This window comes from Phasianus colchicus, chromosome 10 (assembly GCF_987193195.1).
Source record: "Phasianus colchicus chromosome 10, bPhaCol1.hap1.1, whole genome shotgun sequence".
NCBI classification, from domain to species: Eukaryota; Metazoa; Chordata; class Aves; order Galliformes; family Phasianidae; genus Phasianus; species Phasianus colchicus.
Window position 1 is genome coordinate 2535202 of NC_143445.1, and position 26077 is coordinate 2561278.

General features: G+C 44.2%; 1 protein-coding gene and 1 long non-coding RNA gene across 2 annotated transcripts in view; one reads left to right on the top strand and one right to left on the bottom strand.

Annotated features, from left to right (window-relative positions):
* Nucleotides 1–133: 133 nt before the first annotated feature.
* Nucleotides 134–13041, top strand: PLEKHB2 (pleckstrin homology domain containing B2). Its single transcript, XM_031605007.2, has 8 exons — nt 134–262; nt 3190–3237; nt 3841–3993; nt 4758–4860; nt 5760–5799; nt 8116–8205; nt 9107–9221; nt 10753–13041. The coding sequence occupies exons 2-8, from the start codon at nt 3201–3203 to the stop codon at nt 10887–10889; spliced, it is 675 nt and encodes a 224-aa protein (XP_031460867.1). The 5' UTR covers nt 134–262; nt 3190–3200; the 3' UTR covers nt 10890–13041.
* A 1652-nt stretch (nt 13042–14693) lies between these two features.
* The window catches only part of LOC149916517 (uncharacterized), a 67126-nt gene continuing 55742 nt past the window's right edge, over nt 14694–26077 (bottom strand). The window contains exons 2-3 of the long non-coding RNA XR_016469528.1: nt 17514–17651; nt 14694–16748 (exon numbers count right to left, since the gene is read on the bottom strand). This is a non-coding gene — a long non-coding RNA (uncharacterized LOC149916517). The remainder of the gene's footprint in view (nt 16749–17513; nt 17652–26077) is intronic.

Genomic DNA, 26077 nt, shown 5'->3' on the forward strand with positions numbered 1-26077 from the left:
GCCCGTTTGTCATCTCTCCAGAGAAGATAAGGAAGGAAATGCAGCCTCGGCGTCTTGGTTCGATGGGGCACGGGAACGGAGCCGGGCACGGGAGCCGGGCACAGCCCGCCCCGCCCCGCCGCCATGCCGCGTCTGTGCGGCACTGCGTCCCCGCGGCCGTGGGTCGCGGCCCGGCCGGGGCGGCGCGGCGGGCTGACGTCAGGGCGGGGCTGGCACTGCCCGCCGGCGGAGCGAGGCCGCAGCGGGAGCGGGGCGGCGGCAGGTAGGGGCGGCCGGGGGCCGCTGCGCGCGGTGTGCCGGCGCGGCCGCACGGAACTCGGGGGCCGGGGGCTGCCTGGTGCGCGGCGGGGAGGCGGGGCGCTCCGCCGGGCGGCGCGGGGTTGCGGTGTGCGGCTCTCCCGGCAGCGCCCGCCGTAGGACGGACGCCGGCAAAACGAGCGCGGCTCGCGGGAGAAGGGCCGCGGTTCGCTAGATGCGAAGTCGGGAAGTTCCTGACGTAGAAGGCTTGGTTGGTTTTAAAGGGGAGGATCAGTCGGGTGAGGCTTGAACGCCGCCGAGCCCGAGGCTGTGCGTCTGCGGCTGTGCGGTGGGAAGGCGGCGGCAGCCCGGCACCGCTGGGCGCGGCAGCTCCGCGTGCGGATCCGCGGTCTGACGGCTGCGCCCGGCGCCCGCAGCAACGGCGAGCCGCACCACGGCCCAAACTGGGTTCGCAGCTGGCTTCTCCCGTCAGCCAGATAGCTAGAGGGCGACTGGAGTACGTGGCTGGATGTCCCATGCTGTGTTCTGTGTGAGGGAGCGGCCCCGCACCTCTGCCGTGTTTGCCCTTGTGCTCCATGAAGGGCGTTCCTGCCTTTAGGCTTCAGCCACCAACAAACTTCTTTGTGATACAGAGCCCTGACTTATCTGTGTTTAATTCCGCTTCCCGTGCTGGTCACACGGAGCTGGTTTCACAAGCAGATGCTGCACTGCTGCTGCCTGTCTGCCACGGCTCCCCTCCAGCTCTGGGAACTCTTTTAGACACGCTGTGGGCTGAATGTAACACTGTGTTGGACTCCAAGTCAGTGCTTGCACTTAAAAAGGATCAGACAAGAATATCGAACTGTTTTTGCGCCTCCTACTTGTGCTGACAGGCTGCTCTGTGTCACTCATTGCCCTCTATCTGGAGCAGAAGTTTGGGGCGCTGAAATTCTGTGTTGGGAGAATGGGAGAACGCAGTCTGTGCATCTGAGACTACACAAGGGGTGCAGTACAGCTGGAGGCCTCTTTGGTGCTGGAGATGGCCTGCAATGTGAGACTGGGATTGTCAGGGCCTCTGTGATCATCAGTTTGTAAAGAGAGAGCTTTTCTCCTTCATTTCTTCCTCCTTTTGTATCTAATTATGCTGTTGTGTAACAGAGTAGGTTTTAAGGCAGCAGCAAACATTCTGTGGCTTAATCTAGCACTTGCAGCTGAACAGAAGTTCATGCAAGTGCTTTATTGGCTCTTGCACTATTAAAAGGCCTCTGTAGATACACAGGGATTTCACCTGGAAGATGTGGAAGCACCAGCAGAGACATTCATTCCTTGGAAAAGGATGTGCAAGAAGAGAGATTCCTTGTGAGGGAAATGTATTTCCCCACTTATTGGGGCAGCAAAAGAAAGAGGCTCAGGCCCTTTGTGTACATGGAGGAATAAACTGGCCCCAATTTCAGAAACCCCCCCTTCTGTAGCCCAGTGGCAGCAGGATGCTCTGAGCAGGACCAGGATTCCAGCAGGACAGGAGCTTCATGCTCCTTTTCATTGGGCTGTCAGCTGAATGTTTGTTTTCCCAGCAAGCTGATACAAAAAACAGTGCTAAATGTTTGCATTGGAGTTTCAACCTTAGCTACAGCACTATTACACAGCAGCCTGTGCTGCATGCAACATTCCTTCAGTAGGAAATCCTGCCAGCCATTGCCTTTAGTTGTAGGCAAAGACTGTAGCATACTAAGTGTGATACTTTGTCATTAAATTCAGGGCTTTCAGCAAATAATGCGAACTCCTCAGCAAAACTGAAATTCTCTTGGGAAAGTTTTTGCTCCCAGATAAGGACATCTGGAGCCTAAAAAGCACAGTCAACACTGCACCAGCTCGGAGGAGGTAAACTGTACCCTGCCAGGGCTGATAATAGGTGCTGTAACAAGGTTGAAATGCCTAAAAAAGCGTAATCAACAGCCATATTTTCTGTAAGTAAGTTTCTGACTTCAAACACATCCCTTACCTGGAAGGAGTTCCTCTGTGGCTCTCAAACCTCATGCTGCTACAAGAGCAATGTTACACAGCAGGTTTAAGCATCTGCATCTCCTATTGGCTTTACAGGGCCCTCTAGTAACTTCCAGAAAATGCCAGATTCTAAGAGTGCTTCTGTCCTTGCTGTTGTAGTTCTGCCCAGATAGTTGTGTTTCCATTAGTTCCCCCTAGAACACCACTGTGCTAAAAAATAAAGCTTTTCCTCCAGTATATTCGATGTTTGCTCTGCTTCCTTTGGCTTGCTCGCACACTGGAGGACAGTGGCAGAAGGCTGATAGCTTGGATTTCATGTGGATCTTTCCCAGGCCATTTGGAGCTTCATTTAAAAGCTGAGGAGAAATGAGAATGTCACTTTATGGGCTTAACTTTTACTTATTTAAATTCATCTTGGAGGGAGCGGGTGACAATTTGGAAGGCATGCAAGTCATAAAAACAGCTTTCTCCTTCCTGTTCAAGGTTAAATGTTTCAGCTTTTGTTTTGTCTGGACTTTGAGTCCGTGAATGAAAAACAAAAAGTAGAAGGGGCAATACAGAAAAAGGGAGGGAGAGTGTTTGGTAACGGGAGCCTGCAGGGTAAAAGGAGCACATGTATGTCAAGGAAACAATTTTTAAAGCAGTTGGTGGTGAGTCAGGGTCACAGGTCTCTCTCTTCCCCATTTTGTGTTGTTTGTTTGTAAACTTGTGCTTTTCCCATTTTAACTGATGTGTCTCTGACAGTCACATCAGATTGAATGTTTGTTCCACTTGCTAAGATCTAGAATACTAATTGGGCCTTAGTGAGGATCTTCAGCTGAGCTCTGTGTTCTCTATCTGCAGTACTAGTGGAGTGCAGTGTGATATTCTAACTTGACATGCCTCTTGCTAATGCACTGCTGTGAAATACTGATGACTGCTTCCTCTCCTTCCTCTTCTGTCCACCAGATTAAGCAACAATGGCATTTGTGAAGAGTGGCTGGCTGCTTCGTCAAAGTAAGTCGTGGGGCTCTTCCCTCTTTTTCTCCCCACTGTGTCCAACTCCTTCAAACAACCCTGCAGCAATTCAGTCATTTCCAGGTGTTATTTCTTAAGCAGGTCTCTACGTCGGCAAGTTGCTGTCCTTGTTTTTTGACTATAGGATGCTTCACAAAGGGACCTATCATGGCAGCATTTCCATGTTACCTTTGGGTGTACTAGTGGGAAGCAGTGTGTATCACCTCTGAGGTGTCTGACTGTCCTGCTTCAGATGCTGCTCTGTAATTAGTGTTATGTAAGTGGAGACTTGGAAACTGCCTGACACCTTACGTTAATGTCTTCAATTAGTCATGCCTTCTGCTTGTTCTTGCAATGGTATAGAATTAAAGCACCGGGTTATGCTCTTAAAATACACTCCGTTGCAACTTGGAGTAATAGCTGAAATATGGAACCCAATTCTGTAATGTTCTAAAGCAGGAATGCGGTAGGACAAGATTTTGCCTGGAGCCTGAGAATGCCTTTGTCCTCTGGGGCAACTGGGAAGGATATCTTGGTTTTATTAACTTTAAGACACAATACCTTCTAATATATGCCTTCAAAAGCAACTGTTTGATTTTAAAGGCACTATTTTGCGGCGCTGGAAGAAGAACTGGTTTGACCTGTGGTCTGATGGCCGTTTAATATTCTATGATGATCAGAATCGCCATGATATAGAAGATAAAATCCACATGAGAATCCATTGCATCAACCTCAGAGTGGGGAATGAATGTCGAGGTAACACTGAGACCTTTGGAATTTGTGTACTGAGAGATTCTTTTGAACATCAGTGCCTGCCCAGCACGCCATTTATAGCACTACTTGTGCAGAAGTAAACATGCCTACAAAGTGTGCAGCTTTATTGTTCTTAAAGGAAAAAAAAAAACAACCACAAGAACTCTCCAACTATTAAATAATTCCCTTACATATGTTTGTGGGGTGATATCACCATGTGATAGATTAGGGTAGTGCTTGGTACTTCCTTTTATAACTCAATGAGGACAGTGTACCTTACGTGCGGGTGGCAGGTTTGCATGAAAGACCAGGATGTTTGCAGTAGGCTTGTGTGTTTGATCATAGAGCATTACTGGTGAAATTACAGTGCTGGCTGGAGGGAGAGTTGGGATGCAAAATGGGAAACCTTAGCAGATTTTTCTCAAGCGTTACAAAGTTCACCTCTGGCATTTATTAGTACTCCACTTGATGTGCATCAGTAAAGGGCTGAAGTGTTGGGGGGTTCTTACAGCTAGGCACAGATTGGTTCTGCTGTAAGAAACTTGCATTTATTAAGAGTGATGTTCAGTGCTAGTTACCTTCAGGACGTGTTCTAAAAGAGCAGGTTACATCCTAATTTAAGTTGTTTTGATGTCATGGAAAGCAGCTATAATTGGCCACAGTTTATTTTGTCCAGAGTTTTGCATAAGCTGTCGCCCTTCTTGTAAATGGGATCGTGAAATTCTGGTTATAGGTTCTTCTTATCTCCTTTTTTTTTCCCAACTCAGATTTCCAGCCTCCGGAGGGAAAGCAGAGAGACTGTTTACTGCAGATTGTTTGTCGGGATGGTAAGACCATCAACCTCTGTGCAGAAAGTGCAGATGACTGTTTGTAAGTCTGCTAAATAATACTATTTTTGCTACTTTTTCCTCTATTATCTTTTTTTTCTCTCCTTATTTACTGTCCTTCCTTCAGATTTTCAGAGACGTATTTCAAGAAAATTCTCAAGCAGGATTTCAGTTACAAAAAAGATAGCTTTTCTATGAGCTAACTCACATAGATGCAGTTCTTACAAACTAACTGCAAGTTTAGTCACTGGAAACACTGGAGGGTGAGAAGAGTAGAAGCATCTTAGTAATATGGCTAATGCAAAATATTCTGAATAGATTTTATTTTCACTTCTCTCCTTCTTAAAGCAGCCCATGACCCTGCATAGCCCAAGGACGTCTCAGTCATTAAAAAGAATAGTACTCCAGTACTGCGACCTTGGCTGTGTTTAGTTGGATAACATCTATCACCAGTGTTTGCCAAGTACGCGTGGTTATAGGGCACACTGTCAGCCATGCAGCATGGGAGTGTCTGCATGAAGTTTGTGTGCCTTCTGTTCAAGCTGCTGTGCTCTCCAGTCAGCACAGATGCAACTCTTCAGAAAGGAGATAAAACTTTTCTGGTGTATCTCCTTTCCATTATTTTGTTCCAATCATAGTTGCATATTACTTGCCTGCTGGGCTTGCAGAGAAGGCCTCCAGATGTGTTCCTTGTCATGGTCCTTTTCTTGTTCCTTCTCACTCCATCTCAGCTCTGCTAAGGAAATAATTATTTTTCAATCTTGGTGCAACGCTTTGGTACATTTATTTTACTGTATCATTAAGCTTTGACACATGGAGTATCTGAAACTCTGCTCCTGCATTCCTCGAGTTCCTAACATAGTTTTCTTCGTAGTACTAAGAAGAAAAAGTGCCATTAATTTTTATCTGTGTTCCACTAAACATTTTTTATTTTTTTGACAGGGCATGGAAAATTGCTCTTCAAGATGCCAGAACAAACACAGTAAGTGTATTATATAGACTTTATACCAAAAACCTCTACTAAAGGGCTATGAACACGATCAAAGCTTATAGGTTGGGAGAGGAGTGATCCTCTGCATCACCAGCATGTCATCCATGCAGCCAAAGCCAGGCAAATATGGACTGGGTGGAAGTGAATGATTTCTGAGAGTGATTTCTCTGAGTGGGAATGAATGTTTGGGAAGCTGATCTATAAAGGAAGTGTGCACTGAGGCTTTATGCAAAAAGTAAATCTGTAACCAGAAAAAATGGACTCTCTTTTCCTTCTATTTGTGGTCTACCAAGTGCTAAAGGAAGCTTACTGTCAGTATACTACACTTTTGACCTAAAAAGGAAGGTGTTTTTAATATAGTTCCATTACACTGCAGGATGGCTCTTGGCAGAGAGCAAGAGGTGCCTGGAAGGAAGTGTAGGTATGCCAAGGAGTACATTACCTCTGCGTCAGCATGCTAGCTGTGTTTAGTAAAGAGGTCAGAAACCAGAAGAATTCCTCTGTGAGTCATAGAGTTCACCAGAAATGGTATCTTCTGGGAGTTGTTAATATCTTCTTCCTCCGGACTGCCTTCCAGAATGCTTTTTAGCACTGTCTGTCCTTAGATGACTAGACTGAATCAGCCTGAGATGTTTCAGTGGGAAAATGCTATGTTTTGAAGAAGCTTGTTTCAGTCTTTGATGGGTCACATTAACATTGCCTCTTCACTGACACATCCGTCATATGATATAATTTAGATGCCCAAAGCGAACACGTCATTGCAAAACTATTCTGGACTCAGTTGCCTGAGTGCAGCTACACTCATTTTGTTAAATGAGAAGTTAAGGAATTTTCCTCATGCAGAGGACACATTACTTGTAATCTGTCTGCTCTAGTTTTAATGGATTTATCTTGTTATATGAGAGACAGTAACTCCTAGTTTCAGGAGCTTTGGTTTTTCATGTACCTGATGCAATGCCAGGTGGCATTCAAAACCTGCCAGTGCCTCAACTTCTTCAGCCAAGGCAGACCCCTGCCATTGAAAGTAGGGCAGATAGCTATCTGCACAAGATATATACAAAATTAGTACTTTCCAGAGCTATTACAGCTCTCCAACTGGACTTGAACTTGGCCAGGGAATTGGATTTGAGTACATCTGCAGGTGTCTGATACAGCTTTCAAAAACAGAAAGCCTCCAGCAGTGCCTCATAACTTCACTGGAATGACCAGATGATCATCCTAGCTTTGAGTACTATGTCACTTAAAGACATTTGCAGACCTAAGTCACATGCCTCTATAGAGCTTCCTGCAGCAAAACAGAATACATTTACTGCTGAGATGTAAGCACTCGCAGAGCTTCATCTCAGGCAGTGGAAATACCTGCCTCTTCATATAGTGCTTTCAACAGTGCATTTCAAACACTTCTCAGAATTTCTATCACAAGTTTCCTTTAGGATATGTCCATAATACACCATCAGAAATCTTTCTGTAGTCCAGTTAGAAGAGCTGATAGGAACATCACGGGTTGAGCTATGAAAGCATATATTTGTACACTCAAAAAACGGAGCTGTTTGTTTCTTGGGGTAAGTCACAGAGAGCATCACCATAAACTTGTGGTATCAGGTTCAAGAACACATCTTTTCATAATCATCTGTAGAAAGCTCCTTGAAGATGGATTCAGGTAAATTATCACCTTTGCTTCAAGGCTGCTTTCAGAAAGGGCCAAAATTATATGTAGCATTGGAAAGGTAAATTCTTAAAAAACTACCCCCAAACCTCTAGATTTAAACCCATTTATCTGCATTTTTTTTTTTCATTCTCCTCATGGCCAGATGGTGACAGGTAGCTAAGAAGTTCTGCTGAAATACTCAGGTGGTACTGTTGGCTACCACATTTGTTTCTTTTATCTGTTCTTGCAACATTATGCTAGGGTGCCAGGAAGCAGCAAGCTTAATTGTGAACACTTGTTTGTAATCTGAAAACTAACAATGAACATGATGGTAACTTCTAAAACTGAGATGATAAAAAGAGGGAAGGAATCAGTGTGCTTGCGTGCACACACATATGGATAAGAAATATGGACATGCTTTGTACACACACAAGTAAGAAATTGTATGGCTCCCGACTGTGATGATGATGCATTTGTGGTCCCTCAGTCTGTCTGCTGAGTAGTTTCTTGCTGCATGTCTTTACGAGACACTCTCTGCTTTCCTAACATGCAGCAGATCTAAATGTTACTCTGGGGGTCATTAAGTTTTAATTTCCTTCCTCCTCAAATTGGCTGTCTGCACAAAAAGGTGTTGACTGCTATCTTTCCATGGCATTCAGGGCTACGTGGGATCTGATGTGATGTATGATGAGACAGCAATTTCCTCAGCTCCTCCTCCCTATACAGCTTATGCTACACCATCACCTGAGGTAAGAATTGCAGTTGGGAAGCATTAGAATAAGTGAGGTAGCAGAAGCAAGTATCATTCAAGCACCCAAACTCTACTCTCAAAGTGCTGTGTTTCACAGACACATCCAGCTTTAAGGTTTGTACAGATGGGAATGAGGCACTAACAGAACATTCTCATTCCTACTTGAGTGGATTTCCCTGGAAAGGAATAAGGCAGATTTGGCTAGGAGATCTGTTAGGGGGTGGCTCAGTGAACTTGGAAAATAAAGCTTCTTTAAGAGAGGGAAGGAGTTGTTTGGTTAATCTTGAAAAATCTTGGTCATGCAGCCCATTGTGTGAGCACTGAATGGGTGTAAAAATCAGGAGTTTTAAAAATAGATTTTAATGACTGGAGCTGTCACTTTGAACACATATAAATTCTGTGGTATACAGGATGTCATAGCAACAAAGTGACTCTAGCTCCTGGGTACACAGTTGTTCTGCACTGGAGGAGGAACAGAATGAGGGCTGAAGCAGTATGCATTGCTGATTTCTGATGTCCTGACTTGTGCAGTGATGCACAAAGGTGCAGTTTAGGATGGTACTGTTTGTTGCACCACATGTGCTCTGCTGCAGCCCCTCACTGCTTAGAACTAGATGTGGTTACTGAGAGCTGTATTAGAGCTAGCATTGGGCTGTGGCTTGGCCCATTCTTTAATGCTCACCACCCAAGAAGGGTGGAAGAAATGCTGCTTAGGAGCATTTCTTTTTCAAGTGGCTGTTCTGAATCCTTTCCAGGATTCTAAGTCAGTGCAGACTGGATATTTCAATGAACCTCAAACTGCATTAGAAATGATGAAGAATTGAACAAAGTGCATAATTGGAAACATAACAAAGAATACTTTTGTAATGGACATCTTGGACGTTTTTTAATTTCACCAGGTCTATGGCTATGGCTATGGCCAGTACCATGGTGCATATCCCACTGTGGGTCCTCACGTCTTCTATGCCTCCAGTGGACAAGCCTATGATGTTCCCTACCAGTATCCATACCACGGTAATCACTATCAACCATGTTCTCCACATTGGAGAAACCTGAGTAATTGACACTGGGGGTTGGGTTCCGATATCATGTTTTCAAGTTCCTTTACCATCTGCCACTCCTGCACAACAGTGATAGAAAGAAACCTGACTTCTAACTGGAACCAAAGCCCCCTCACCCTTTCAGAACAAATTGAGCTCAGTGAAATTTGTATTAAGTAATCTAATGCCCCAAATGTGATTCCAGTGTATGTAAATTACTTTACAAACTCTTTTCAAAGCACACAGAAGTCTTTAACTGCAATAGTCAGCACATTTTATAAGGAAACATAAGAAAGTTAGAGCAGGATTAATTCAGTACTCTACTGGGCAATGGATGGAAATTTTGATTCATCTGTTGCTTATTTCATCAGTGGCTCAATTTTTACCAACACTCAGAATTAAATGAAAAAGTTCCAAAGGTAGCTTTGTTCTCAAAGCATTTTCTGTTTGCTGGGGTTGCTGTAAATGAGTATATTTGGCCTTGCAAAGTCTTCTATAGCTCTCAATCTCAATAAAAGAGGAAAGAGAAAAGGGTTTACGGTATGCTGTTAGCTTGTTACCTCCATATAAGTTTATCTTTGCATACTGAACCCCAGTCCTACAGAATCAGGGGCTTAGCCTAGCATAGATAATTACTAAGTCTGTATGTTCTGGCTCTGTAAACAAGATTCTCGATGTAGGATATTTTTTTTTCACTTTTGAGGGGGATTTTTTAACCATTTGACAGGTTACTTCATTTGTCTTTTCCATTTTTTTTTTTTTTACAAGAGAGGTGCACCACCTGAAAGATTCTAAAGCTTTCTTCATCGAAGTTAGTAAAGACCTAAGGAACAGATCACAGAAACGCATACCGAGTTCTGTGGCATTTGCACAACTCTGCTGCAAGCAGGGGTTAATTGGTGGTTTTTAAGAGTCTTAGGTTAATTCTTTACTGCTGGGCCAGTCTTCATCTGAAAAGGCATGTGGCAGCTGTCACCATGCACCAGATCAGTGCCTGATGTGAAGGCTGAATTGAAGTATTAAGGAGCAATTAGAGCAAATAACTGATACATATTTTCTGGCAAACCACTGGCTTAAAAGCTACTGAAGAACTTCAGTATTTGTGTTAATTTCAAGGTTGACTGCATTTTTAGATCCATGTCTTACATTAAGCCCACCAATCCTGATGGAATGATGCAAGTAATTCATAGGTTCTTTGCAAATAGAGATGCAGATAATGTTCAGTTTTACATTTGCTATGAGCTTTTCTCTGGGATGTTAACCTTTTATAAGGTTAGGAGTCTTGCTGGGTTCCTGTAATTTTTCTGAAATCATGGAGGCTGAACCCAAAACAGAGATGTTTCTATGATTTTATGATTCTATGTATTCTGCCTTTCTAGCTTACATCATCATAGTGTTCAACAGAAGGAGGAGAGGAAAGGAATGGACATGTTTTGAAATCCAAATGCATGGTATTATGATCTGCATTTCTTTTGTCCTGCTTCTAACAATCTCTTACTGCCTAGGACCATATGGCCAGCCTCCTGCAAACCACGTCATCATTCGAGAGCGTTACCGTGACAGCGATGGAGATCTTGCACTGGGCATGCTTGCTGGAGCAGCGACTGGAATGGCTCTGGGGTCATTATTCTGGGTCTTTTAGACTACTCATTCCTTACCTTTGTAGTTAAAAAACCTTTATTGTGTGCAATAATATACTGGCAATGTTGTTTACTGTTAAACTTTCAAAAAATGCAATAGTTATTTTCTAGTAGTGACATCTTAATTACTGATTCTTAACTGTCCAAAGGAGAGTTTAAAGGCACCAGTTAGTGGTTGGGAAAGGCATGTGCTGCTCTTCGATCTTTTCTGACATAGTAGGTTCTGTAGGGGTAAGGATCAATATGAGCACCAGTGTAACATGGTCACAGGCAGCAGTAACCTTGTGAACATACTGTTAATATAAACACAGTGGAAAGAACGGTGTTGTTTTTTTTGGGGGGGGTCTAAAATTCAGTTCAAATAGAAGGTTTATAGAAGACCTGTATTAGCATATATATACTACTGGTTACTAAACATCCCCTGGACAAACATACAGCTCAGCAGAAACTCCTTGGCATTAGGCAGTCTGCCATGCTTAAGGACTTGGGGTTTTTAAGCTTGTCTGCAGACGGTAATGCATTTCCTTAGATAGAATCCTCTGCCTGTCTCTCACACCATCTAGGCAGGGTTGTCTGAGCACATATGAAGTGAATGGCTGAGAAGCAGCAGTGATCTTTTCTTATTATCCCAGAAATGTGAATGACCAGTATTCCGGCAAGGAAGACCAATATTTGTTGTTCCAGTTCTTCCAGTCAGGGGAAAGTAATGGATCCTTACCTTCACAAGGGATCTTTTTTTTTCTGTAGAAGTCAGACTCCTCAGACACTGTAACCAACTGCATTGCAGAGGAAGAGGCCGTTGTTTGGTACCTGTGCTCTTAATGACTGCTGCTGCTCTGCAGGAGAACTAACTTGAACAACTTTGTCAGAATCCCTCTGCATGCAGTATTAGCCAAGAGACACAAACAGCACAAGCAGACCTTGCAGACAGAAACTTTGAAATCAACTGCCTTTCTATGGCTGGGGTAGTATCTGCCTCCTCTCAGCCTCCAAGGTGCCCTGATCCATGTTCACTACCTGCAACTAGGTTCAGGCGCAGCTGAGACTGGGCTTATTCCATGCACACTTCCCCCTCACCTCTAACAGGCTTCTTCTTCCCTTTCATGAATTAGGGAAAACACTCCAGGGAACCTGGCTGGCTCTGCTTTTATGCCTGGTTCCTTACACAACGTGCTCCTGCAAGCTGCTGTGCTATGGGCTGTAACCCAGAGAGCAGCTGTTGTGTGTGTTGTGGCCTGGTTCATTATCCTGTTGTAATCCATGCTGAGCTGTGCTTGGCAGAGGAAGGAAAGCTGAGAAGAAATGCACGTGGCTTCCTTAATCAGGTAAAAGAGGCAGGGTGCCCAAGATGAGTTCTTTATAGTAAGAGGTCTTATTTTTATACTTCCACTTTCAGCTTCCTGTAATCATACTGTTTTAATATGTTAAGGCTTCTTTATATGCTTTTATTCAGAAGGAGACTCATTCCTTTGAGGTTCTGAGGCTTTCAGGTATGTCACGAAGGATGAAAATAAATGAAAATTTGTACCTGCATAAATTTATCACTCAAGCTCTGACCTTTTTAATTTCATCCAAAAGTTGTTGTGGCTATATCCTACATATTTAAGCAATAGAGGTCTTGGACAAGAATGTGACAAGCCAGGCAGAAGCATTAAGTTTTCCTGACTTTTAGGACCATCTCCAACAGACTGATAAATGGGAAGGAAACAGACGTTATCCTGGCTATATTACTAAAAGTGAGCCTAATCCAGGGAATGTAAATTTTCAAGAAACTTTGGCTTGGAGCCATTTATCAGTGTCCTTTCAGAGATTAATAGAAGGTGTGCCCTAAAAGGACTTCACTTGCTGCAGGTTCAAAAAAGGACTAAAGCAGGAGTTTCCTGTTGATAAACACGAAAGGAATGAATAGTGCTCTACTTAAGTTCTCACGGACGCCTTGTACCTTTGAGCTCAGAAGGAGATGGTGACTGCCTGGAACTTTGGCAAAGAAACATTTCTACAGTTTTTAAGCCTTGAGATCATTGATTATATGTCTACACTGCTGTTTAGCTGTGCTTCTATATAACTAGATGCAGAATGCTCCCATCTCTTCCTTCTGTGATATTTAGCTTGTAAGAGGGGAAAGAAATAAACGTAATTCTGATTCCTTTTGAATTTCATAGTGATTGTTAAAGAATAGCACAAAGTGAATTAGCTAGTAAGTTCAAAGGGTTGTTTTTCCTTTTGTTTTGTTTTTAAGAAAAAGCAGCTGTTGTGCACAGCAGGAGAACATGTATATTGTGTTTTCAAGAGCTAACTGTATCTGAGAGCCCAGCTTCTTCAAGCGAAGTATTTAAGATAAAGATATTGGTCTGGAGAAGAGGCTGAGGGGAAACCTTATTGCTCCCTGTAACTCCCTGAAAGGAGGCTGTGGTGAGGTGGGGGTTGGCCTCTTCTCAGAGTGATAGGATGAGAGGGAATGGCCTCGGGTTGCACCAGGGGAGGTTCAGGTTGGATATCAGAAAAGATTTATTCCCTGTAAGACTGGTCAGGTGCTGGAATGGGCTGCCCAGGGAGGTGGTTGTGTCACCGTCCCTGGAGGTGTTCAAGAAAGGTGTAATGTGGTACTAAGGGACATGGTTTGGTTGGGAACTATTGGTAGTAGGTATATGGTTGGACTGGACTTTTCCAACCTTGGTGGGTCTGTTGTTCTATTCTATGATTCTTGGGTTTAAAATCAAAGCAAGAAATGATCTACTTTTAGAGTTCAAACTGAATCAAGTTTCCATTAAAGACGCAGCCTTATGAAAGAGTGAATTTCTCAGTGCAAAGAAAATACAAATCGATCATTTTCAAAACAGATCACAATTACAGTCGTAAACATGTGCTTTTTTCTGAAAGGTGCTCTTCATGCTGCAGCAATGCCAGTTACACCTGTACAGCACCAGGCATGTACTTTCCTGGTTGGGGCCTAATACCTCTTACAGCCATGAGAACCCCACCTCCACTGCAGCATCAGTGTTTTTCACAATGCATACTATCAGTTAAGGATGACAAAATCTGTTCCATAGCAGTTAAAGTCTGTTCAGAATTAAATGGCTGGGCTTACAGAGTCTACACATTCACATAGAGATTCGAAAGCCATGGATGCAACCAAGCTTTTTGAGAATGAAGCTCTCAGCCCTCTGGTATGCCATACCATCTTAAAGAACTGAAGCAGGGCTGCCTGCAAGATTCTTCGTGACATGTGAAAACATATCAGCTTGTGCTGCTTAAAGGAGAGGGTCTGAGGAGCTAGCCTCTGTGAGAGGGTAAGGGCTTAGGACTGACGATTCAATAGGTGAAGATTCAACCAGTCAAGCAAGTTGAATGAAGGCAAGAATACACACCTGCTTTCATCAAATGTGTCTGTATCTTTTCCTCCTCATAATATGACCAAGATAAATGTATATGTCATGAAGGGCAGCATGCAGGAGGTGCTTTTTTCTCCCCCATTCTAGATCATTCTCGTTTTTGCACACTATCATAAATGCTGCTTTTCCTATACATCCTTACTAATTTTTAAGAAAAAAATCATTAGCAATAAAATTCATATTTAAGTGTGTCTCGTCTTTATGTATGATTATTCCAATAGTTCTCATGTAGGTGGTCTGTGGATGAGTGTATGTTTTCTTCCCGTAGTCACCTTACAGGATGTTTCCATTGCAAGGTGGTCAGAAAACAGTGCTGCGATTCACTCCATGCCCCTCCAGTCTTTCCTGAAGGCCTGAATTATAAGGGCCAGCAAAATGGTAGCAAAATGCAGCTGGAGAGCTGTGGCTGTTGGAGCTGAGCTCAGGCTGACGCACCTTTGCACTCACCACTCAATAAAGATGATCTGCACAGCGACAAAGTGACTGCACTAACTCCACTGTACCGAGATTAGAATTAAGGCCTATTTCTTTTTTAATGGAGTTGAAGGCTTTGCCTCAGAAATGCTTAATCTTGGATATATGCAGAGCTCATCCAGATTTACCATTTGACACCGTTATCAAATCAACAGATTTGTACTGTTTAGTATGGAAATAAGCAGCTTGAAGCACAGATGTTGCTGTGGGCAAAATGCTGCTGTTTGCTCTATTGGTATTTTCTGTTTATAAATTGCTTTTAGTGGAGTTGGGCACAATCAATATGTTTGTGTAAGCAAAGACATGACGTGACCACAGTAAATCCACTAAAGGCAGAATGGGAACTGAACTTGCGCTTGTTGGAAGGACCGCAGCACACCTGAAGCACTGCTCTTGCTTTCTGCACATTTTGCTTTTATTGCCTGAGAAACAGTGTTTTGTTAGCCACTAATCTAGGAATGAAAACAACTGCTGTTTCAGCCAATTGGTTGACAGAGTGTGTCTTGCTTTTCTCCCCAGCTTGCTGTGCTGGCTCTTCTAATTTCACTGGTGCTTGCTTGCATCTGATGTATTCACCAGCCTAAGCATGCTACATTGCACATTCACCCTGCCCACCAGAGCAAGGCAGCGAGCTAAATCTGCTGTGCAGGGCTTAGCTGCTCACACTGCCACAGACACAGCTCAGACAGCAGGCTTTGCCTCCAGTACTGCTTTCCTTTCTACCGCACCTCCTGTCCTGTTTGTGGCCCCTAATTACGACGAGAGTAATTAATCTGAGCTGTATTCCTTCGGCTCCCTCTCACGTGTTGCAGCTGAGATGCGTGGAGCACTGCAGAAGTGGGAGCTGTCTGTGGAGCTGGAAGGTTCCTTCATTGTGTTGTCAGCACCTGTTAGCTAGAAATAAGAGCTTGGAACAACAGACTGACGTTAATACACTGGTTTGGAGGCTTCTGATTACCACAGGCTATCTCATCAGCTTTCAGAGCCTCCGAGGCATTTCCAAAAGACTCACCAGGTGAATAAAGCCTCCAATGTATCTGATAGCAGCCTTGCATTATATGAACGAGAGCTACGGGAAAGAAGGGGGCAGACCCTTTAGCAGGGTCTGTGGTGACAGAACAAGGGCAAATGGCTTCAAGCTTAAAGAAGGGAGATTTCGGTTGGATATGAGGAGTCTTTTACAGCGAGGGCGGCGAGGTACTGGCACAGGTTGCCCAGAGACTGAAGGCGGCGGAGCAGCGCCTGCACGCAGCGGCCGCCAGAGGGCGCTGTGCCACCGGCCATGGCGGAGCCGTCCCGCCGCTCCCCGCGTCCCACCGGCGCCCTGCTGGGCGGCCGCACCCGCCGTCCCACAGCGTTCTGTGTGCCCTCGCCGCGCTCCCGCCTCACGGATAGCAGCCTGGGATAATGATAACGATCGCATTCGCGCGCAGCGGAACCGGCAGGGCTGCAGCCTCTGCAAGACAAGGTTTTCCAGCTCTGCTGCTGATGAAATGCAGCTTTTCATAGGAATGCTCGCTGACATTATTCTGAAAGGCCGTTTCCGTGCCAAATTTCCACGCTCAAATCCGTAGCTGCTGCAGCTGATGAGCTGTTTATGATAAAGTCACAGGGTTTTTCTTTTGCTCGGGAGCGATCTGCTCTGAGACTTCTTGTTCTTATCGATATGGGCATCAGCAGCACGTAACTCTGGTTAACGTCTCCACACAGCTGCCTGGTTCAGCAGGTGGGGTGTGAGTGCCGTGCCTATCGCCATGCGTGGTAACCCGTACGCTCAGTGCACGGACTGAATCACAGGTCTATGGTCAGTAAATGTGTTTGCTTTTGCCCTGACCGGCTGACAAAGGGAAAACAGAGGCAGAAATTTGTTCTTCAGCTACTCTGAAAAGCCTAAAGGAAGCTATCTCGCTAAAATCCCTCCTGATGCAGAGGTTCGACGTAATGCCGTGTGCCATCCCTCTGTGTGGGCATGAATGGAGGCAGATAATCAGAGGCCTGAAGAAAAGACATAGAGGTGAAACCCCTGTGACTGGCAGGTGGCTGTTGGCTTGATTCTGGAACAAATCCTAGTACTGATTTCTCACTCATTTACCAACTCCACAAGACATTTTTAATTTCCACATTCCTCAGCCTGCAGATCTGACCGACCCATCTCCTAGCCTCAGCAAAGCAGTTACTTTCCTCTTCCCAGACAGGTTCTGAACAATGGCACCTCTTACATCTTACCCCCAAATCATTGTTCTCACTATCAGATTTGGATGGTTGAGAAGTAATAAGGAAAATAACTCTGGCTTCATATACTCCGTAGTTTTCTCCAAAAGATATTCAGTCACCCCCTGCTGCTTTTCTTTTTTCCTTTCTGAAAACTTCACCATTGTCTCACTGAGCTAAGAAAGCAAAATTGTACACTTAAAGGCCAGAATAATCCCCTTCCATCAATCAATAGCTATATTTCTACCTGTTTTAAAAGCAGTTGTTTCAGATGTCGCTATTCCAAACAGCTTTTTTTTCCCTCATCGATATCTCTGTCAGCTGTGCAGATAACCTATCAGTGGAACTAATTGTTAAAGCTGCGTGCCTATGAGCACTCAGAACTGGGATGTGTTGTCCTTCTGTGAGTGCAATAGAAAAGCCTGAAATAAATCCAACCCAGGCAAAATGCAAATACTTTCTGGGGTGGGTATATGTCAGGTTAGTTGAACAAACATTTCTGATGTTTTCTTTGTCCTCAGCACAAAAAATAAATGCAGAAATACTTGCTTATTTCAGCTCTATCAATAGCCTGGCCCAAGCAGTCGATGAAGCTCTACTTCAGGCACAGATACAGCTCTGTTGACTTGAATGGCATGCACACACACGCATCTTCAAGGTCTTGTGTCACTGGATAGGCCAGCATTTCTGTAAAAAACAAAGCCTGTGAGCATTCTGAAGGGAAGTCGATTTGTGTGTGTATGGTGCAAGAAAACAGACCAAGCTCTGAACCACTGTAAGAGAACACTAGTGAATCTACATGTCAGCTTGCACCCTGGTTTATTGCTAATGAAGGCTCTCAAAGTTCCATTTCGAGTAAAGGAAATGCCTGAGCTGGAAACAAAACAGTCTGCTTCTCCTTTCAACGGAAGTTTGACCAAGTGTTTCAGAAGTGACCCCGATACGATATTTTGCAGAGGCATCAGTATAGCCCTTCGTGTACAGAATCATCTACAGGTGCTGCACACTGCACTGTATTTTAGTGAGTCTTGGGGAAAAGAAGCTCAGGGCTGCATTTGATTGTTTCTGTTAAAGACCATATGGCAGTGTGAGCTGGGAGGTACGATTGTGGTTTTATTCAAATCCCTGCACACCCAAGTGGAGGAGACACAGCAAGGCAATTCCCATGAAGGGAGGTCTCCCACCCTGCACTGGGATGAGGTGTTAACCTGTTGGGCTGAGTACACCATGGGTTTGAGCAGCAGCAAGTGCATCTGAATTGGGATCTTACCGCAGATAAAAGCAGGCTTTGATCACTAAAACCACCCAATTTATGTATGGGCCAGATGTAGTGGATGATATTCAAAGCTCTCCTGAGATCCTATACTATGTTTCCAAGCAGAGATTTTCACTGTTCCACTGACCATTTACAATGAGGCATAGCAATTTCTCTTCCTGAAAGATCAGTGTTCTGTACAAAATAACAAAGATGGACTTTTTGTGGTTTTTCTGATAGGAAAACTATTCTGACCAGCTCTCCTGAAAGCGTTACTCAGACATGCAGGTGTTTCAGAGATGAACACATAACTCCCACCAGCTAAGCTTACTTTCCTATTCTCCAGCAAGATTTCAGCTTAAGGAGATAACTGTAATACCATGTGGCAAACCCACAGTTCACTCCCCTGCTGTCACGTCTGCTGCATCCACCTCACTTAACTCTGCTTGGCTCTGTGCTGTGGGAGGCCAGGCAACAGGCAGGGCTTCTCACAGGACACAAACAAAAGTCAGAAGAAGAGCAGTATTTTAGTATGATCGACTGCTGAGGCGAGGTAGAATGAAACCCTTCATCTCCTTCCTGCATCTGATCCGCTTTTTTTTTTTTTTTTCTTTCCTATGATATTCCTTTAATTAAGCAGCTGTTCTCAGGTGCAAGCCATTTGAATGCAGCTTCATACCACCGAGTTTGTGATACCTCATTTATCTCCAAAGCCACCTGCTGAGCACCCTGCCAAAGCTAACTCGGTACAGACTGGTGGCAGGCATGCAAGAACACTGCAAATGACACTGCAGTCCACTAAATTCTGGTAGTGGGTCCTTACTGCAGCAATTTCCACACCTGAAATAGAGACCCACAGTCTTAATAAATAAAGTATCTTTCATCGTAAATTAAGATCCTTTCTCCAGGACTGCCTTATCATTAGTTCCTTTCGTGCCACCACCAAACAAGTGGTCTGCATCCACAGGTTGGTTTAATTTCTGTGGTTGCTCACTCAAGTACTGCAGTGGGATATCGTGAACAGCACTAAGTGCTTTACTGGACGCAGAACCATTAGCATGCAACCATGGTTTGCAAAGCTGCGATTACCTCAACTGTTAAAACTGAGAAGGGAAATGGAGAGCAACACTTCACGTTAAGTGAAACCAATTCCAGAACACGTACATGATGCTGAGAAAAGTGACTGTTCTATTTATGCTGTTATATAACTAAGAGATTGAGCAAGTTCTTCCGCTTTGCCTATCTGCTGGGCTCTATCATTTCAGGAAACAAGAGTCTACCACTTTGGGTACTTCAGGGCTTCAACCCATCCTTATATCCAATACAGTAGCAATCAATGTTGTAAATACTGCTCAGGCATAACTAGATGGTAGGGACCTTCAAATGCTGCTTTGCTTCATCTACGTGAACTCAGTGCCACTTTCCCAGGCCTGACTCTGTTCTGAGTGGGACAAGCAAGGTGAGCACCAGCACCCCTCTGTCCCCCCAGCCATAGCTCTGAGCTAGGTCTTGCTTTTTCTGTGGTTTTTCAAGACCACTGGATACAGGATTTTGATATGGAGGTTTTGAATCCTTTTCTCTGAAGATTATTTAAAGCAGAGGGATGATTCAAAGAAAGAAATAGAAGCTTACATGCTCAGTTGGTTGCATGCCCAGAGCTGAAATTCCTGTGCACAGGCCAGCAAGTGTTTTCTACTGTCAGCAAGCTTTCTGCAAATTGCTGTGCAGCTCGACAGGAACAGCTTGGTGCTCAGATTTGCTGTCGTGATCATGCTAGTTCTTTCTAAGCTGGAGCAGGATCTCAGAACAAAGCAGGAGTCCTGCTCTGCAAGCCCTGCTTCAAATACAGCATGGGATGAGAGGCTCCAAGCACCACCAGGTAAGAATTTTTAAACATGAGCGCAATGCCTGCAAATCAGTCCCACTGTCAGGATAGTGTGATTGATCTACACCTGTTCTGGGATGGCTCTGTTGGGTGAAGGAGACACAGTGTTGGTAGAAAACAAGGTGTAGAGTCAGTGCTCCTTGCAGGTGTGCCACTGAGCACAGGTAAAGGGCACCCGGAGCTGCTGAAGGCAGGCAGGGCATGTGCATGCTGTACACGTGCTGTCATGGTGGGGGTTCTCTGCTTATGAATACACATTATTCCCATTGCTTCTTCACCTCCAGTAGACACAGCTTACCTCTCTGCATGACAAATTCATACTGGGCAGTGCTTTCTGTTATGAGTTTAGCTTGCTTGACTACCACATGCATCAAGGCCATGACCAGGCGTCCTGGGGCTGCCAGTCTGAGTGCTGAACCATGGGAGGTTTTAAGATGAGAAGGGTGAAGATGGGAAGTGTCTCTGGAGGATGGTAAATCCATAATTGAAATCAGAGAATAAAGAGCCAAGCAAACAGGAGAGCAAGAACAAAGGGAGAATAGAGACCTGGACAGAAGTCCTCCCTGGCTCTCAGAAAAACGACCGCCCTGTTGTCAGCCCAACACAATGAGCAGTCGTGGAAATGAGTCAGTCTTCATTGCATGCAGCTGTGAAAAACTTTCTTGGGCTTTTCTGTGATCTTACCCAGCTTCTCCGTGCTGGAAACAATCTAACAGTCTTCCTCGGCCTTTTATTTTTGTGCTTTCTACACACGCAAGTAATTAAAAATCAAAAAACGCTAGGCCTGACTGTGGTGGGTGAAGGAAACAGCTGGCGCACATGTGAAATGGCAGGTCTCTTCTGATCCAGAATGCTTGCACTGCAGGAGAGAACCATAATGGAAGCCACTAATACAGCACTTTAATGAAGACACCCCTGTGCAACATCTGACTGTGAGCAGCCGTGCTTAATGTTGACATGCTTTGGCAATTCTTGTTTATAATCCCACCTACGGGAGAAACGGCGCTGGAAATGCAGCTCTGGTACTTTGGTTACAGGCTGGAAAACAAACAAAACCAACATGTATGTAAATTAAGAAAAAAATTTCCTTGAATAACGATGTTATTCTAAGTTGAAGGGAAACGTGTTCTACTCCTGGGCCCTGAACAACAGGAAAAATGCTAGGCCAGGTAACTACATGATATCTGCTGTGCAGTTCTGGCTCTCCTACAGCATCCTCATGCTCAAATTGCTAGGGACATCAGCGAAGTCAGAACACTCCGTCGCTAGGAATCGAGTCATTACTGCCAGCTGAGAAAGTGCTCTTTAGCAAATGCATTGACATTCTCATAAGATGAGGTTCTTTATCCTCTTCAGACCATCAGAACATGAATAAGCCAACCAGAAGGCTTTCATCTTGTTCCGTAAGCCTGGAGGTGCACTTCAAAAAGTCTGTTTTGACACTTAGCTACATACAAAGGGGACAGCACAGCAGTGATGATGCAGAAATGTCAAAGTTCAGGGTGGCAGACCAAAATGACTTTCAGTGCGAGTTCAAACAGTAAAAATACCGTAGTGATAAGTGATAAGTGTTCCTTTCCACTAGATTTGCTCTGAAGTGTTGGCTCATTCATCATTCTAGCAGTAGCTACCACATTTGCCCCGTGGTAAACTACTTTATCAAACATAATGTGTAAAGCCATCAAAATTAAAAGACATCTCACAATAGAAGACAGTCTCCATTGATTTCCTTGTGTAAGAGCGCTCAGTTGCCTACTCCTGAAGCTAGCTGATAGACTCACTTTTTGTTAGTCCCAAGATTTTAATGCTAATGATAGGGAATGCAAACGCTGCTTTGGTTAATTGCAAAAAAAAAAAAAAAATTGATACAGTAGAAAACACAAAATAACTTCTAGAATCAACCAGTGTGGGGGAAACTATATACCTCAGTGTAGAGTGGGAAAGCACTGGTGCAGTATTTGTTACACCATCACCTTTCATCATCAGCAGGCGCTGCCATATGTTCTCTTGGAATACTGGCCCAGAACACCGTGCTTCCTGGTGTCTCACTCAAAACACAGATTGGTTGATGATAACATCCCTGCTGGGACCCAATGGCTGCCTCTGTTGGAATGATGAGAGTGTAAAGCTATTTGGCTTACTTCCCTTGTTGGGGATTTTGTAAGTTCCTATGAACAGGGGAAGTAATGACTCCTATACACACACATGACTCCTTTATGCAGGAGCTATAGGATGAACCAAATTAGCCTAATTTTTATGGTTTGGATGAGAAACAAGATGAAATCTGTACCTTCCAATGTATTTCAGACACAGAGTTTAAATCAGTACTCAGGATTGAATGCAGACAAACGCTCAGCAGAAATCCAGGCATGTCTAAAACAGCGCTGTGTATTTAGTCCAAGCTCAGACACTGCAAATGCTGCTACAGAATAAATGAAGTAGAAAATCATTCTCTGGATTGGTCATGCAAAATTGCACAGCAAGCACTGTCCTTTGTTTGCAGCAGTTCTCAGCGTGAGGCTGAGATCAGCCATGTCAGCTGCATTCCCTGAAAGAAGGGAGATGTCTGTGTTTGTCCAGCCTGGAGCTGGCAAGATGCAGACCCATGCTGCTGTGCAGCTTTTCAGCTGCTCACACTGTGCTATTCACAGCGTAACTGGAAGTCAGATTAGCAGCAAAACATTCTCTTCAAGTCTGTAATTCTTAGCCATAACCTGTAATACATTGGCTTTTTTTCAGTGAGCCCTTCTGTTTCCTTACAGCCCCAAAGCTGTGCTGTCACATACAGTGTGAAATGCCCCACGTCATCTGGTGGACATTCACCATCAGTACTCTCTGCCAGGAATTGTGGTGAGAGGAAAACAGTTGTTATGAAGCAGCTCATGTCACACAACTTTTTTGCCATTTCTTGCCTGCTAATTCAATTCCTGCAAGCTCCTTACTAATCACATCTCCAGAACAGTTGATATTACAGTAAAACTTCTTTTTTTTCCAAATGTTTTTAGTGAGAAGTTCTGTAAAATAAATCAACTAATATTTCTAAACATTGTACAGTTTTCAGTGTTAGGCTTCAACAAAGCACAGGCTGAGCAAGCCACCAGTGCTGTCAGATTGCTTAAATGAAGGTATCACTTAGGTGCCGTGCTGGACTCAGGCTCACGCTCTAATCACTCTAACACAAAGGTTATATTCCTAGCATCTATTCCAAATTTCATACAGTGTCTTTTACAGGACAACATGCTCACAGAGCATACGCAGACACTAAGGTGTTGTTGTTTATTTTTAATTTAATGGAAAGTAAATATGCTTTAGGAACAAGCTAGGGAAAACATCGCTGGAATCAATACATTAGGTTCAGTCAACGTCACAGCCCATTAGCAGTCCAATACCTACTACTAAGCCATTTCCTCACTTAAAATTCTCAGCTAAATTTTCCTAATATTCAGTTTCAAATAAATCTTATTTGGGACAATCACAGGACAACCCACAACTCCACCTCTTCTCGATCCCTAATTCAAGTATTTCTGATCAGCTCCAGACCCTACTCCAGTCATTCTTTCCTATCCCATATCAGTTCAGCTTTATGATACTCTGACCACAGGAAAGGTCAGCTGGGAGGTGAACCCGCAGCAGAGTGCCTAGACATTGAAATCACTGATTTCTGCCACTCCGCTCACAGCAGTAAGCTTTATTGCTCTTCAGCTTACTCTGCAAACTAGTGATTTGCTAAGCCTTGCAGGATGTGCATGGGCTGAGGTTCAGACAGAATCAGTGCTACCTTGCTACTGCTTCAAGTGATTGTCTGGAAAGACAGCTTCTGACACTGCAGTTGACATATATATAAAGAAGAATCCCTTTTTTTCCTTGCTAGCTTACATGAAAGTAGGGTTTGTACACAGGGAAGTTTACAGTATTGATCTACTTTTCTCATCAATACAGAATGTAGCCATTGATTATTATCACCTGGTGTCACTTGCAGCTAGAAGTTCATCTTACCATATGCAGTAGCCCATGGGAGGGTATGTACCACACAAGGTGCTTCCTTCACACCCACCCTGGGATAATTTTCTGCAAGACTTCAGAGAAGAAAAACATTAGGTGTAGATGTAGCACTGAGGGACATGGCTTAGTGGGCAATAGTGGTGATAGGTGGATGGTTGGACTGGATGATCTTGGAGGTCTTTTCCAAACTTGGTGATTTTAGGATTCTTTGATTCTATGATTTCTTGCATGAAAGAGACTTTACTGTGAGTGTAAAAACAGTGGGAAATCCTAAAAGGGAAAAATTCATCTTGAAAACCAGTGCAGCATCCAAGGGAAACAGTTTGAAATAGTCTTAAAATAATAATAATACTCCCACTTGTGTTTTTAATATACATAAAAAGTATCACGAAAGAAAAGGAATACAAGTGAAACAATAGACACAGATGCTCTCTGGCATGGAGCAGTCTAGTGCCTGGAGCAGCTCAGGGGCCCACACCCAGACCTACTAGCCAGCCCACAGCAGCCTACCTAGCCCTGTCATCCTCTGCCAGGAAGATGTCTCAAAAACCTGAGGGAGAGTAATTACCAAAATCAGCACTTTTCACAGCTTGCTTCTGTACCAAGATAATAACACTGGGAGATAATATGCAGTATAGTGTTGAAAATGCCACTGAACAGAAACATTCAATCAATGAAAGTGGAGAATGCAGTGAGGAGCCAAAGCTGTGATAAACAGAGATTTTTATATATATATTTTTTAACTTTCTTTACTGTGGCATGTTGTAAGGGCTGGAAACGTAGCCCTTGTATAACTGTCCTCTGTCTGAATGCAAATGGAAAACTTGAGTCTAATCACTTGCCCCCATCCAGTGGAGCCTTCTGCCTAGCCCAGTATCCCTCCTTTGCCTGTCTGAGGGGCAGGATCTGTTCCCTCTGCCCCAGTGCTGCTCTGCCATGTGATCCAGCTTCACTCAAGACAGCGATGCTCATAAACAACAGCCCTTGTGGATAGGCCTTGTGTACACTGGGAGTAAGAGGCAAGGAGGATGGAAACAAAGTGGAAGAGAAAAACCACTTCAGCTGACAATAACTGAGAGGGAGAGAATGGCACAGCATCCATCTAGCTGCACGAGATCCATTACGCGCAGCTTAGTCATTTTGTTCTAAATTTTAAAAGTCATCGAGAGTGCTGTTTGAATTCATTGGTTTAAAGGATACTTACCAAGAAGCAAGCTGTTGTTATCTCTGTGTGGCACTGAGGGCTGTGGGATGGCAGGCTGTGCCCATGCAGCCAGGAGCTGTACTGAGTGCCTGCTCCGAGCTCGCCCTGCAGCTGTGGTGCCCATGGGGCTTTGAGGCTTCCCTAGGCTGCATCTCACAGCATGCCTGTGCTCTCAGAAAAGCATCTCACAGCACAGATCAAGCACAGCCTGCTGTGCTCTGTTGCCTAGAGCATGGCCAAAGCTTGCCTAAGTACCAGGATGTGCCATGCTGCACAGGAGCATGCAAAGACTGTCAGATTTTTATCACCCTGTGGTGCTCCTTTCAGAGGTAAGAAAATCTCAGCAAAGGTATTTAATTAGCTGGAAATCAGAGCTGTGAGCAGACACGTTACTACTTATCCTCACCACAAATGGGATGCATTGAGGTGGCCAGGAGCAGCGCCCTGCTCTCAGGACTAGCATTTTGCCAGCAGTGGCACTGCTCCCTGCTCACAGCCATTTCCTGAGCAGTGAGACCATGCATATCCTTAAGATATTTAAGCTGCATTTTGTGTGACGGTAATAGCTCCGTAATGGCGTTCATCTATCACCCATTTTGAATATCCTTGCTCTGCTCACTAACCCATCTCCGAGGGCTCCACTTCTCATCAGACGCAAATATTTCTGAGATGTTTCAGAGAGGCACATTTTGAAAAAAAAAGAAAAATGAATGCATGGGAAGGACTAAAAAGAGAACTTTCTATGAAGATCTTAGCGTATCAGTGGG

Coding starts and splice junctions, on each gene's coding strand:
- PLEKHB2 (XM_031605007.2), top strand. CDS start 3,201: ATGGCATTTGTGAAGAGTGGCTGGCTGCTTCGTCAAA. Junction 5,800..8,115: donor AAGATGCCAGAACAAACACA/GTAAGTGTATTA, acceptor CATGGCATTCAG/GGCTACGTGGGATCTGATGT. Junction 9,222..10,752: donor CTACCAGTATCCATACCACG/GTAATCACTATC, acceptor CTTACTGCCTAG/GACCATATGGCCAGCCTCCT.